The sequence below is a fragment of the Lissotriton helveticus genome, chromosome 5_1 (genome assembly GCF_964261635.1).
Source record: "Lissotriton helveticus chromosome 5_1, aLisHel1.1, whole genome shotgun sequence".
NCBI classification, from domain to species: domain Eukaryota; kingdom Metazoa; phylum Chordata; class Amphibia; order Caudata; family Salamandridae; genus Lissotriton; species Lissotriton helveticus.
In genome coordinates this window covers 2,072,930,211-2,072,943,858 of record NC_136065.1, presented here as the reverse complement: position 1 = coordinate 2,072,943,858, position 13,648 = coordinate 2,072,930,211, and the positions used below count along the sequence as shown (strand labels likewise).

The following is a 13,648-nucleotide window of genomic DNA, read 5'->3' as shown; positions in this document are numbered from 1 at the left end:
GAAAATAGGCTTGCAAAACAAGAGCCCTCCGCTACAACAACCCAGGGGAGAAAAGAAAAGAAAAAGGGGAGGGGGGAAAAAGGGGAAGGACATCGGGGAAAAAAAAAGGGGGGAAGAAAGAACGCGGCATCACAGCATGCGCCCCATGGCTAACAAAGCACTCAAAAATAGACCGGCACAGGGAACCCATGGTAACAGGAGTAATAGATGCATAGTAAACTGTGACGGCGGGGAGACCAGAAGGCCCATGCTAGCAAAAACACCCCAGGGGGCCCACATGCAGACACCGCGTCCCGAAAAAAGTGGATACATAAGAGCCATAGAACCAAAAAAGGAAAAAAGGAAGGGGGGAAAAACAAAACGACAGACCCCCCCACCCCGCACACCCCACCCTGCACCCCTGCAGAAGGCTGTGGCCTACCCCCCCAGCAGCGTGCCTGTCGCCCTAACCAGAAACCCGAAATATAGAAGAGTTAAAAGTAAGAAAGAACAACAAAGACAAAAAGAAGAAGGGGAAATAGGGAAACAACGACGGGAGAGGAGCCACATAATCAAACCATCAGCTCCCACCCCCCCGTCCGAACATACTCCGTGCCCACGGGAAGATAATATTTACAAGGATAAGCTTCAGGAACATGAAGGAGAATCGAACATAGTCATACAGTCACAAACGGATCATCCGACATTACCGCAAAATAATAGTCCACCAAGCCAGTTCATCTCAACCCTGTCCTCGTCTATCCAAAGCCGTAGGCACACAACGCACCAGGAACCAGATCATGAGGAACCAGAGGCGAATAGCAGGGAGTCCAATCGTCGATCCACACAAGTCATATCGATTCCGACCCAGATGAACAGGAAGAGACGGCCACCACCGAAAGTATTGCAGGCACAGTTCCGCCGACAATAGGAGGAAAGCCGTCTTGGCGGAGCAACCACAGGATCTTCGTTCGGCCATTCGAGGCAAAAAAGGAATGGGAGATCCAACGAGACCGGTCCGGACGGGACCCGGCCGGTGTACCCCCAGCACAGGGGAAATCACATGATGATTGAGAGCAGCGGGTATCCGTACACCCAAACAAGCGGCAGCCGCCGGGTCCACGACCTCCAGGAAAGTCCCAGCAGCACACAGCAGCGATGGAGCCGCACACACCGGGGGGGGCCCAGCAGGCCCGGCAAAATGATCCTCATCCAGTCCAACGATAGGTGCGGTCATAGAAGGACTCCAGGAGCGCAAGGCGGCAAGAATGTCGCCAAGCGTAGGCTCACCTTTACGGTATTCAGCAAACGTGCCATGCGGCGGACCAGCGTCGCCAGTCTCGGCCAGGCTGAGAGACAGGGAGCTGGCCGCCATCTTGGAAGCCCGGCGGGCCCGCGGCAATCTCCAACCCTCGTACGGCCACAAGCGGGGTCACACAGGATACAGCCGACCACAAGCAGAGGCACCCCCAGGGCAGGAAGGCGGGCCCCCAGGATAAGGAGGGTCGCCGGCTCCCCCACGCCACCGGCTCCGTTCTCCGAGTCCGGGCGGAGGGACTCAAGATGGCCGGACCGGAGAACAAAGGGGAGACGAGCCACATACACGGTCAACCCTCGTCCATGGAAGGCAGCGCCTCAACACCAGGCCGCAGGATCGCCGGTCAGGCCCGGAGAGCCGTCACCGGTCTAATTGCACATCGGCCTCTCCGACCGAGCCCACACCACCACCAAGGGTCGGCTACAGCGCTCCGCCCCGCCCGGGCGCCGCCGAGGAGTTTCAGGCCCGCCCGCTCCGGAGGCCCCGAAGCGAACAAGGGCGCAGCTCAGGATCCGCGGCACCTAGGAACAGGCGGATCAGACGGTAAGTGCCAGCGAAATGTTGTAGTTCCATAGTCTACCAAAGAATACTTCCCGGGGCAGGATAAGACACAGGATAGCCAAAGTGTCATTTTTGAACTGTAAAAAAGGTTCTTTAATCATGAGAGCTTGAAGTTCTCCAACTCTCCTGGCTGACGTTAAGGCTAGAAGGAGAGCCACCTCCCATGACAGAAATTTAATGTCAACTCTATGAATAGGCTCAAACGGAGGTCTCATGAGACGGGCAAGAACCAAATTGAGTTGCCACATTGGTGGAGGAGGTCTAACCGGAGGGAAAACTTAAAATAGTCCTTTAAGGAATTGTTTGACAATCCTTGCTGACCAGAGAGAAGGGCCAGATGCTGTCCGTCTGAACCTAGCGATAGCTGCCAGGTGTACCTTGATAGAAGAGTGTGCAAGACCCGATTTTGCCAGAGACAGAATGTAAGGTAATATCTTATGAGGAGCTGAGGAAGACGGATGAAGGTTCTCTCGGTGGCACCACACGCCAAACCGCTTCCATTTTGCACGATAGGTTTTATTTGTACTCGGTGCACGGGCTTGACCCAAAATTTCCTTGCAATCTTGGGGAATACTTTAAGACTGGAAGTCTCGGTACTCAGGAGCCAAGCTGTCAATTGAAGTGACGTTGGATCTGGAGGCATCACTTGGCCCTGGAACATCGTCAATAGAGAAGCAATGGGACGCAAGTGAACCGGCCCATCCTGAGAGAGTAGGAGATGGTCTGTGAACCAGAACAGGCGGGGCCACGCTGGAACTATTAGAATCATTGTGCAGGGTTTCTTCTTGAGTTTCCTGAGTAACCTTGGAATCAGGGGAATTGGCGGAAAGGCACAAGCAAATGCGCCAGACCAGGCCATCGAAACAGCATTCCCCATCGACCCTCGATGGTGATCCCTGCTTGCGTACAACCGGCATTTCCTGTTGTCTGGCGTAGCAAACAGGTCTATCGATGGAGTGTCCCAACAAGTGAAAATTCCATTGAGAGTGTCTTGATCCAGTTCCCATTCAAGACAGACTGACCGCAGACGACTTAATGTATCTGCTGTCGTGTTGAGGGCCCCTGGAAGATGTTCCGCAGAGAGAAATATTTTTTGAAGAATTGCCCATTCCCAGATTTCTTGGAAAGAAGTCGAGATCTTGGTTCACCCTGTTTGTTGACAAAGTGCATGGACATCGTGTTGTCTGTATGGACTAGGAGAGTGGAGTTCCGAATCCTCGGAAGGAAAGCTTGTAAAGCTAAACGAATCACCTAGAGCTCCAGAAGGTTGATATGGAAAGTGCGTTGCTCTGGAGTCCAGTGATCACTCACTTGAAGGTCTTGTAAAACCGCTCCCCAGCCTTCTAAAGAGGCGTCCGTGGTCAGAAACAAAGGAGCTGGAGGAACTTTGAAAGTGAGACCTTTCGCGATGTTGCCCTTGATGGTCCACCAGTTGGCCGCCTTTTTCATAAGAGGAGTGACCATTATCCTGTCGTCGAAAGATCCTTCTGCCTGGCGCCACTGCATGTCCAGCTGTTCTTGCAGAGGGCGCATGCAAAGTCTGCAATGTGGAATTAAGGGAATGCAGGATGATATCGATCCTAGGAGCGATTTGTAATGGCGGACTGACAGAGTTTATCTTCTTTGTAATTGACGGGGGAAAGAATCAGCCTGTTCTGCCTTTCCTCTGAAGGGAAAGCCTTGCAACAAGTCTTATCCAGAATGGAACCAAGGAACTTGGCCGATCTGGATGGAAGGAGGACTGATTTGGCTCTGTTGAGTTGTAGACCCATATGACTGAAAAGCTGAATGCAACTGTCTTGACTGCCCTTGTAGTTGCTTGAGAAGATGGAGCCTTTATCATCCAATCGTCTAGGTAGGGAAAAACCTGCAGTGACTGCTTTCTGAGAAATTCTGCAACTGGGGCCAATACCTTTGTGAATATCCGAAAGTAGGGCCCTGAACTGAAAATGGCTCTTGGCTACTGTGAAGCGTAGAAACCTCCTGTGTGCTGGGTGAATGAGAACGTGGAAGTATGCGTCCTCGAGATCTAGAGTTGCCATATAATCGCCAGGATTCAGGAGACACAAGATATCCTGAAGAGATACCATCCGAATTGAGAAATTTATTAGATAGGTGTTGAGCTCCCAAAATTTGGGCGTCATTGTTCTTCTGTTTTGCGAACCAGGAAAAACCTAGTATAGAACCCTTTTCCTCGTCGGGATTGAGGTACTGATTCTATCGCTCCTTCGATGAGCAGCTGATGAGCTTCGAGACGTAGAAGATTCAGATGTTTTCACTCGGTGGCCGAGGGGCTCTGGAAGGTGGTAAATTTTGAAACTCTAACTTGTGGCCAAATCGGATGATATTGAGGACCCAATGATCCGATGTAATGATCTCCCAGTTGTGAAGGCATTGTGATATCCTGCCCCCCACTGATGTTACCGGGGGTGGAGGAACAGTAGACAAAGCCAGGAAGCCGCTATTGGGATTTAGAAGCATCTCTCCCCTGACATCCTTGTCGTCCTCTTGACGGCTGGCGAGAGAAAGACGTCGAGTGGCCTTGGCATTGAGGGTACTGGGGTTTATATGATTGTGAAGATTGCGAATAGGAGGAGTAGCGCTGTTGGTACCCTCCTCTGTAAGTCGAAAAACCCTTTCCTCTTGCACCTCTGAACGGAACCTTGCGGTATTGCAATGTCCCCAAGGACCTTGCCGGGTACATGTCCTTTTAGATGTCCTGTAGAGCGTCATCCACATGCTTTCTAAAAAGCATTTCTCCATCAAATGGTAAATCTAGTATCTTATTCTGCACCTCAGGGCGAAACCAGGTAGCCTAAAGCCAGCCTTGACGTCATAGAACGGCTGAACCTGCCAAAGCGCGAAAGGCAGTGGTGGCAATGTCCATAGCACAATCTATCACTTCTGAAGAAGACCTCTCTCCTTCCTCTAGTATCTTCTTCGCCTCCACTTTGGAACTATCTGGCAGTTGATCCATAATAGGAGATAAGTCGCACCACATTTGGCGCTCGTATCGTCCCAAAATTGCAAGTGCATTGGCCGCTCTCACAAGGAGAGTGGACACAGTGGAAAACCTCTTTTCCCACATTGTCTAGGTGCCTATCCTCCTTATCCGGTGGTGTGGTAAGGGGCGCCGATGGATTCTTCGACTTTCTTTGAGCCACCCGGGAGATAACAGAATCCGGCTTTGGTTGACTAACCAGGCAAGCGGGACTATCTTCAGGAGCCTTATATTTTTTCTCTAGCCCCGGAAGAACAGGGATGACTGTAGCTGGAGATTGCATCACCTTTATTTCTTCACTCCATACGTGCTCCACAATCGGTATTGAACGGATGGATTTCCTGAAAGGCTCCTTAAAATCATACAGGAAGCATTCCGATTGTACAGTAGTAATGGGTAGGCCATACCTCTTGGAAGCACTCTCCATAAGGTTATAGAAACCTCCGATGTCTGATGGAGGAGAATCAATAGGATCTGGCGATGGTGAGGCCGGATCTGGAATTACATAATCGTCCCACTCTCTATCTGGGTCCGGGACCTGATCTACATTTTGACCTACATCTGATGAATCGTCATCATGCATTGTCACAATATTGTGGTGACTGTCCATTGGTTCTGGCTCCTGAGGTTGAGGCAACTGAGAAGCCACTGTAGCTGAAGAAGCGGTCGGGGTTGGAGAAGGCAGAGGTTGCATTGATTGCTCAGCAGTTTGAGACGGAAACCTTCTCTTGTAATATAGCAGCATAAAATGCAAGTCACTAATGAGAGAGGAAGACATGGCCGTCATACCTTGCAAGGACTGCCCCTGAGGTCTATCTCTTGGAACAAAATGTTGCTGTTCCATATAGTAATCTTCAGAATCTGAGTCCTGATATTTCACTTGTAATTGGGACGGGCTGTAAGCAACCCCATAAGGACCTTCCTCCTCTTCAGAAAACTCTTCTTCCAAGAGCAAAGCTGGAGGTAAGGGTGTCGTAGCTTCACGCAGTATATTTTAAACTTTGCATAGTATTTAGCTGAAGACACTGTGTACTTGTCTGTACTGTGCTAAAATTGCCCATTAATTGCAAAAAGCTTCCTGTATATGAACAGATATGATAAAATTAGCTTTTCTATCTTTATATGCTTAGTACTTTTACATTGGTGAAACTGAAAACTTGGCAAGCAGTGGGAGATGTGATGATTTTGGGATCCTCCCTAACCTAGGGAGAGTACCAAACAGATGCTTTGAAAACAAAAAAGCACATCCTATTGAACGAATTAGTTGTGGTCCCATCCTCTTAGGACAAACCCAAACACAGTTATTGGCAAAAAAACATTCCCAACCAAAGGCCCTGCAAAGCATTATGGGATGAGATTAGCAGTGGGCAGTGAATATTATACAGTATACAATATCAAAAGAATTCTACAAAGAGCTGCAGTTCCACTGGTCGTCCCTAGATGTCCCTCACGAGTCAAATGCAACTGCTTGATGAAAGGGTTTCAATGGTTTTGCATTTGACTCATGAGGGACATCTAGGGACGACCAGTGGAACTGCAGCTAGATGTAAGAATAATTTCAATGCTTTGCTGCATTTGACTCGTGTGGGACATCTAGGGACGACCAGTGGAACTTCAGCTCTTTGTAGAATTATTTTGATATTGGATACTATAATATTCACTGCCACTGCTAATCTTGTCCCATAATGCTTTGCAGGGCCTTTAGTTGGGATTGTTTTTTTGCCAATACCTGTGCTTGGGGTGGTCCTAAAATGATGGGATCACCACTGAAGTTCAACAAAATGTGCTTTTTGTTTATGCTCTTTGTGTTCAAGGCATCTGCTTGGTGCTCCCCCTACGTTAGGGGGACCCCAAAATCATCAGTTCTCTCATTACCTCATGTTTTCATTGAAAAAGTTCATTTATTGCGAATTGGTTATATGCTGGTAAGCATGCTACATGCAAAGTGCGTCAGTGTAGATTTATAGAAATCTGGACTTTTTGTTGTCAATGATGGACTGATCATTGACGGTATCGTTGACGAGCTTGTCTTCAGTACCATTGTTGCCGTTGTCATCGCCTTGGTCGCTGCCGTCAACACCATTGTCGACGTCATCTTCGTCGACATCGAGGTTGTCAATATCATCGGCGACATTGCGATATGTAACTGTAGCATCGACGAAAATTGACCAAGCGTCGATCCCAGCTCCGTTGACAGGCCCGTCGTCAAGAGCTTTGTTGACGACGGGCCTGTCGACGGAGCTGGGAGCGACGCTTGGTCAATTTTAGATGCTGTCGCCGACGTACTTGATATAGTCGTCATAGGCGGACGGTTTTTCCTGTCAAATCTTCCTTCCTGAGATACAGAAGCCGGTTTCTTGAACAATTTCTCATTTTCAGGTGGAAGAGAGGAAACAGAAGGACCTTGGCTCACCTTCTGAGTTGGAAGTACCTCAGGAACTAGTCCCCCCTCTCCTTTACACCTCAGTGAGGAGATTTTTTGGGACTGGGCCTATCAGACCTTTCAAAGGTCTTCTGTAACGCCTTAGCAGGATGTTCAGATGAAATTGAAGGGGAAGACCTACCCCTTTTCTTAGATCTCCTCGAAGATGTAGCTGAGGAGGAATCCTCACTGTCACTGAATAGAACTTCTTTCCGAGACTTCATCTTCTGCCACCAAGTCAGCAGACGTCCTTCCCTGTCTCTCAGAGTCTTGGTTGAGAAAGTCCTGCAGATTTTACAATCAGTGGCCTTATGATCAGGTTACAGGCAATAGATGCAGTCTTTATGCTTGTCCTCAATGTAAAGACTTTTCTTAGAGCAAGTAGCACAGGCTTTAACTAAAGCTTTCTTTTCCTTAACTGACATCCTTGGTGAGAAAAAGATGAAAAAAAGTTGTAGAGAAATCTGAGCAGAGCTCAGTGGAGACTCCCTTAGGACAACGTGCGGTAGAAAATCTTAGGCTCTGAGCCTCTCTCAGGAGGGTTCTAAGGGGTGAGGCTAATCTGATTGGTTGTTTGATGTTTTTGGTCTCTTTTGCAAAAAGAGGTGGGTATGCAACAAAATGAGATGAGGCCTAGGCCTTTCTTTCTCTTTTGTACCTACTGTTGTTATTTTTTATTTACCGAGGTTCCCATTCCAACGACGGGGACTGATACAAGCTATGGGAATCTATGAAAGTTCCAATACTGGGGTAATACTGTTTTGTCTTTCATTCTTGGCATATGATGTTGCACTCTGGGCAGCAGGTAGATGCCAAATGAAAGCTCAGCTTGTTTTGGGCTCAAGGGTCCAAGAGAACCTTGACCCGAGACATGCATCTGGCATGAGCCTTCGGTGGCTTGCCCACCTCCACTGACCTCCTGCTAAAGACAGCCCTGACCTGAGAGAAGCAGGTCTCTATTCAATCCAGATGCACCTCTTCATGGGGAAATGCCCAAAGACATAATGGCCAGTCGACTCTGCTACCACATACAGGCGTTGAGGGCTAGCCTTTATCTCATCTAGTGGGACATTCCAGAGTTTCAGAGCAGGCCAGCAAAAAGGCTGCCATTAGTGAATATCTGCCCTCTCCAGGCCAGAAACTCAGGGTAAAGAGTAAAGAGGAGGAATGTGCACAAGTATTGCTTTAGATGAAGGGTTGGGAAAAACTTTAACAAATTGAGTAACAACCTTCCTGCACTGTAAGATCACTAGAGAATGCAACACAAACACCAACCAGCACTGACTGATATCATCACATTATTCAATCTGCTGCCTGGGAACATACAAGAAATGATGACAAAGGTCAAAGCACACATTCCTGTGAGGCTGCTATATAGGCACAAGGGTGTATCTACCAGCAATGCAGCAGCTGCAGTGGGGGGCACCAAGGCCTAAGGCTGTAAAGGGTCCCGTGCACCTCAGTTATTTATGTTGTTGTGTGCGGATTCTGGGAGTGGTTATGTGGCTTAGTCTGTGGATGATGTGCACAATAATATACTGTAGGATGTGGCAGTTATACTGACCATATGCTGGTAGTGCATGCTTCACTGGAGGAGCAGCCATAAGGGATTCATAAATATCTGCTTTGTGTTCCCTGTGCCCTTTCCCCTTCTTCCGCAGTCACATGCATGCAGAGTTGTAGTTTTGTTTAGGAGAAGGTCTGCTGGCTGCTCGTGCCAGCTATCAATACATACAACACACGTTTGGTTTCCTGTCGAAAGAAATTCAACAGTTTGCCTTCACCTGGGCTTAAGACTGTGAAGGAGGTTGTCTAACTGAGAGGGTCCCAATCGCCTTTAGTCAGTATTCAAAAGAAAGGTATCTGTGTACCAAAGAATGTTTCCTTCATATCTGCTCCTCTGCTTCGCTGGACCGTAGTGCCTCAACTAGCCATCTTTGCCTGGCACCATTGCCTTTATACTGATCCCATTGTTTTCCTTGTCTCCCCTTTGAAACTATGTGCAAGATCAGGTAATTAATTTGGTCCCAGCCAAATGGATTTGGCATGGCACGCAGAGGAGGTGTGTTTATGCCTAAAGGCAAAAGAGTAGCCATGCAATTAAAACATCCTTCACTTTGGTTCCTACCTTGAATACCATCAGGGGCAAGCAAATTGTGTAACCTCTCCCCTCCCCACCATAGATGAGGTCCCTTCATTGCAACTGCCATCCATCTGTCGCTCCATCCTTTAAGTCTTCCATGCATCCATCCATCTATGCATCAATGTTATGCTTCCATCCATTTGCCATTCCATCCATCCTTCCTTTATCATTCTGTGTCCACCCTTTCATCATTACACTCTTCCTTACATACTTCCACTCACACTTCCAGCCATTCATCCATGCTCTAACCATCCATACATCCAATCATTTTCAACCATCCATCAGTTCACCCTCCATTTATCATATAACCAATCCTACAGCCTTCCATTCATCCATCCACACATGCATTCAGCCTCCTTTCATCCTTCAAGCCATTCTTTCTTTCACCTATCCAGTGCAGTCATCAGTCTTTTCGCCCTTGCATCCATCTTTTAATGCAGTTGGCCCATCCATAATTCACAGTTTTTCTTCTTTTCCTATGTCCTTCATTGCACTCTGCCTTCCAGCCCACTCGCTTTCTATTTTGCAGTCAGTAGCATAGCCAGCATATCGTGGGCCATAGTGTAGAAAGGAAATGATTCTCCAATGCTACTTAAATTATAAAATATAGTAATAAATAGGGGTAAGCCCCCCAGGCTTCTGAGCCTAGGTGCCACTGTACCTGCTGCATCAATGGAAGTTACCCCCTCCACTTTGTTATATGCTGTACAATTTATTTCATCGTCATTATGTGAGTCAACCATATAATGGATCGACTCGCAAATGCCTTCTTAAAATTTGATGGATTAGCCATTATGAGGTTAAATAATGTGTGGTTGAACACATTGACACGACTTCTGATCTTAATTCTGACAAATATCGTAATGATAATGTTACATCTGAGTTGAAGGCAGAAGCTTGTGGAATATTCTCATATTAAAAAAAATGTATTCATGCAATTGGGAAATTATTACAAGATTTGCTTTTAAGCTTGAAAGCCTACTAATCCTGTGTTTCAGACACAGCAAACAAGTTTGTCTTTTACAGAGGAAGTTGTGCTGTCCACACTTAGTGCCCTGAAAGCAATGGATGCAGATGAAATGTTTTCTACCAACTGCTGCTCTTTTGTGGGTGTGCCAGATGAAGCCACGTGTGTTAACCATGCACCAAAAAGGAGGAGGACTCTCAACTGCCGATTTGCAGATGCAGTGGTACTTTCTACCATTGTTACAATGGTGCAGATGTTGCCACCCTTTGTGAACTGGTACATAATTATGCTGAAACATTCCCAGTGCTTCATGAAATGAACACATCTGCACTGGTTATTGGGAGTTGAACCGCAGCCTGTGAGAGCTCCTTTTCAACCCTACCCCATGTCCTCATAGCTTTGCGCAGCATAATGATTCATGGACGTAAACAGAATTTGACTATTTTAGCACATGAGAAATGTGGTGGTGTTTAAAAAATGTGTTATCTATGAAAGAACATCACAAAAGAATGACAGGAAAATAAAAAAATATAAAGTTCATGTTGTGCTGATAAATATGTGTTGGACAAATTGCAGTGAGTAAATAGCCATCCTTCCTAAGGCCATGATGTCAAGGCTTGCATGTGGTAATGCAGCCCTCCTTAAGCTTGAACCACTATTAAGGTATGCTTGCTATCCATGTGCTTGTGTTGAAGCCTGGCCTGCTGGAATTTGAAGACTGTCGATTAAGTACAGACATTGTCTCTTACTTTCAAGTAACTCTACATGCAATGTATACACAGAGAATGCATTGTTTGTTCCGGGGTGCAAACGTCTTTTTAAGTAGATATGATGTCATCTAGGGCTGTAGAATACCTCCAAAAGCGACAAACTGGGCCTGCAGTGGCCCATCCGAATGCACCCTCAGCCCATCCAAGTGTAAACTCGTGGAGCCGGGTCCATTGCTGCGGAATTTTCTGTGCTTTAAGGATTTGACTACTAGAGAGACAGGTCCAGGTGATTGGGACTAGATCCAAATCCATCGTTATTTTGCTCACCAAGCCACCCCAGTTCAGACATGGCCATATGCAAATCAGTCTTGACCCTGTGCCTCATGGGAACAGTCCAGACCGAACTGCCAAGCCATGTCTTCCCTGGACCGGAATCAAGCATCCTAGGACCGGTTTCTGGCTATCAGCCGTCTTCAGCCAGGATAGCTTGACACCAGTGGCGTAGTGAGCACGGGACCCACGTCTGGGCATACCCTTCCCACATAGGGTGAACAGCAAAACACACAAGATGAAAACGGTCCTAGGATGCTTGATTCCGATCCAGGGAAGACATGGCTTGGCAGTTCGGTCTGGACTGTTCCCATGAGGCATGTTTTACCACTGTGCAACATTCCGTCCATCATCTTGTGTGTTTTGCTGTGAGCAAAATAACGATGGATTAAACCCAGATCTGTGACTGGGGTTGAATGTTTTGCCATTGTGCAACATTCCGTCCATCATCTTGTGTGTTTTGCTGTGAGCAAAATAACGATGGATTAAACCCAGATCTGTGACTGGGGGTGAATGTTTTGCCATTGTGCAACATTCCGTCCATCATCTTGTGTGTTTTGCAGATCCGGTAACAGCATGAATAAGAAAGCCAATCTCATGTGGGTTTGTGTGCTGACAAATGCACATACAAACACCTACCTGTGACATAGAGATATACGCCCCGCCCTTTCCCCTGTGGCTAATAATGGTGGCGCACACCTCTCTCAGATTACACACATATGTAGATCTGGTGACACACTTGAACGCTCTCACACCAACGTGCACACACATACACCCCTTTGAGCGAGGTCCGTGAAGGTGTTGCGCACCTCTACCAGATTACGGATATGTGGATCCGTCGTCACATGCCCTCACACGCATGCTCACACACACACCTACCTGAGCGACCAATGATGGCGCACCCCTCTCCCAGATTACACATCTTTGGACCTGTTGTCACATGCTCACACACACATACAATCCCTCCCCACCTCTCACCAACTGGGTGAAAAATGATGGTGGCTCACACTTCTTCCAGGTTACAGAGCTGAGGATCTGGTGACACACTTGCATGCACACCCCTGTGCGCACACACATATATATGCATGGCCAGTGATGGTGGCACACACGTCTCCCAGATTACAGATCTATGGATCCGTCATTAGACCCAGGCTCTCACACACACACACACACACACACGCACACACACACACGCATACACCTACCTGAAGTGGCTAGTGTTGGTGGCACACATCTCTCCCAAATTACAGATATGTGGCGCACCCACACCCAGGCTCACACTCACACACACATGGACTAACCTACCTGAGCAGCCAATGATGGCGCACACCCGGGCTCACACTCACACATACACCTACCTACACGGCTAGTGATGGTGGCGCACACCTCTCCCAGATTACAGATTTGCGGATCCGTCGTCACACGCACCCGCGCTCAAACACACGCTCACGGACACGCATGCAGTTGCACACCTACCTGCATGGCCAGTGATGGTGGCGCATACCTTTTCCGGATTACAGATCTGCGGATCCATCGTCACATGCACCCACGCTCACACATATGCTCACTTAAATGCTTGTACACTTACATGCGTGGCCAGTGATGGTAGCGCACACCTCTCCCGGCTCACACACCTCGGTAGTGGTGTAGCAAGGGATGTTGCCAAGGGTAAAGCTGCACTTCAGGCACTTCCGGGTTTCGATGGCTGCTTCGCCTGCAGAAAGGAGGAGAGAAGAAAGGGAGTGAGGGGTGAATGTGGAGTAAAATAATCACAGACGGAAGTAAGAGTCCCACTGTAATAATGACATTTCGACGCCTCATCAGCGGTAGTAAGCGCTATAAAAATGCAATTACAATACTACATGGACTATAAATGCTTGATGTTAATCTGATATAATGAATTGTGATGCCTCACGTGAGGGAGGAGGGGCCATTTCTTTGGTAATTATGAGCAATCCCTCTACTGTTAATACAATGGTAGTTATCATGTTAGTGTCAGAAGGCTGAAAGGCTGACCCCGCCCAATAGGATTCAAACCTGTTTACCTGGTATTGCATAAACAACAAATAGAGGAGTACCACCACTGGCCTACCTAACCAGGCATGGTGTCCAATACAAAAATTGTTTTTTACTGTTGCCCAGTCACTCCTGAATAAAGTTTGTATAGTGAGTAGCTAACTGAACAATTTTTAAAATCACCAAAGCCAGCGCCAGCCT

At 47.6% G+C, this 13,648-nt stretch overlaps 1 protein-coding gene across 1 annotated transcript in view; it reads right to left on the bottom strand.

The window, feature by feature from the left end:
- LOC144753997 (sperm acrosome membrane-associated protein 4-like) overlaps window positions 1–13,648 on the bottom strand; it is a 234,058-nt gene that overhangs the window by 66,485 nt on the left and 153,925 nt on the right. The window contains exon 3 of the mRNA XM_078641516.1: window positions 13,020–13,145. Coding sequence (XP_078497642.1) covers window positions 13,020–13,145 — 126 coding nt within the window. The remainder of the gene's footprint in view (window positions 1–13,019; window positions 13,146–13,648) is intronic.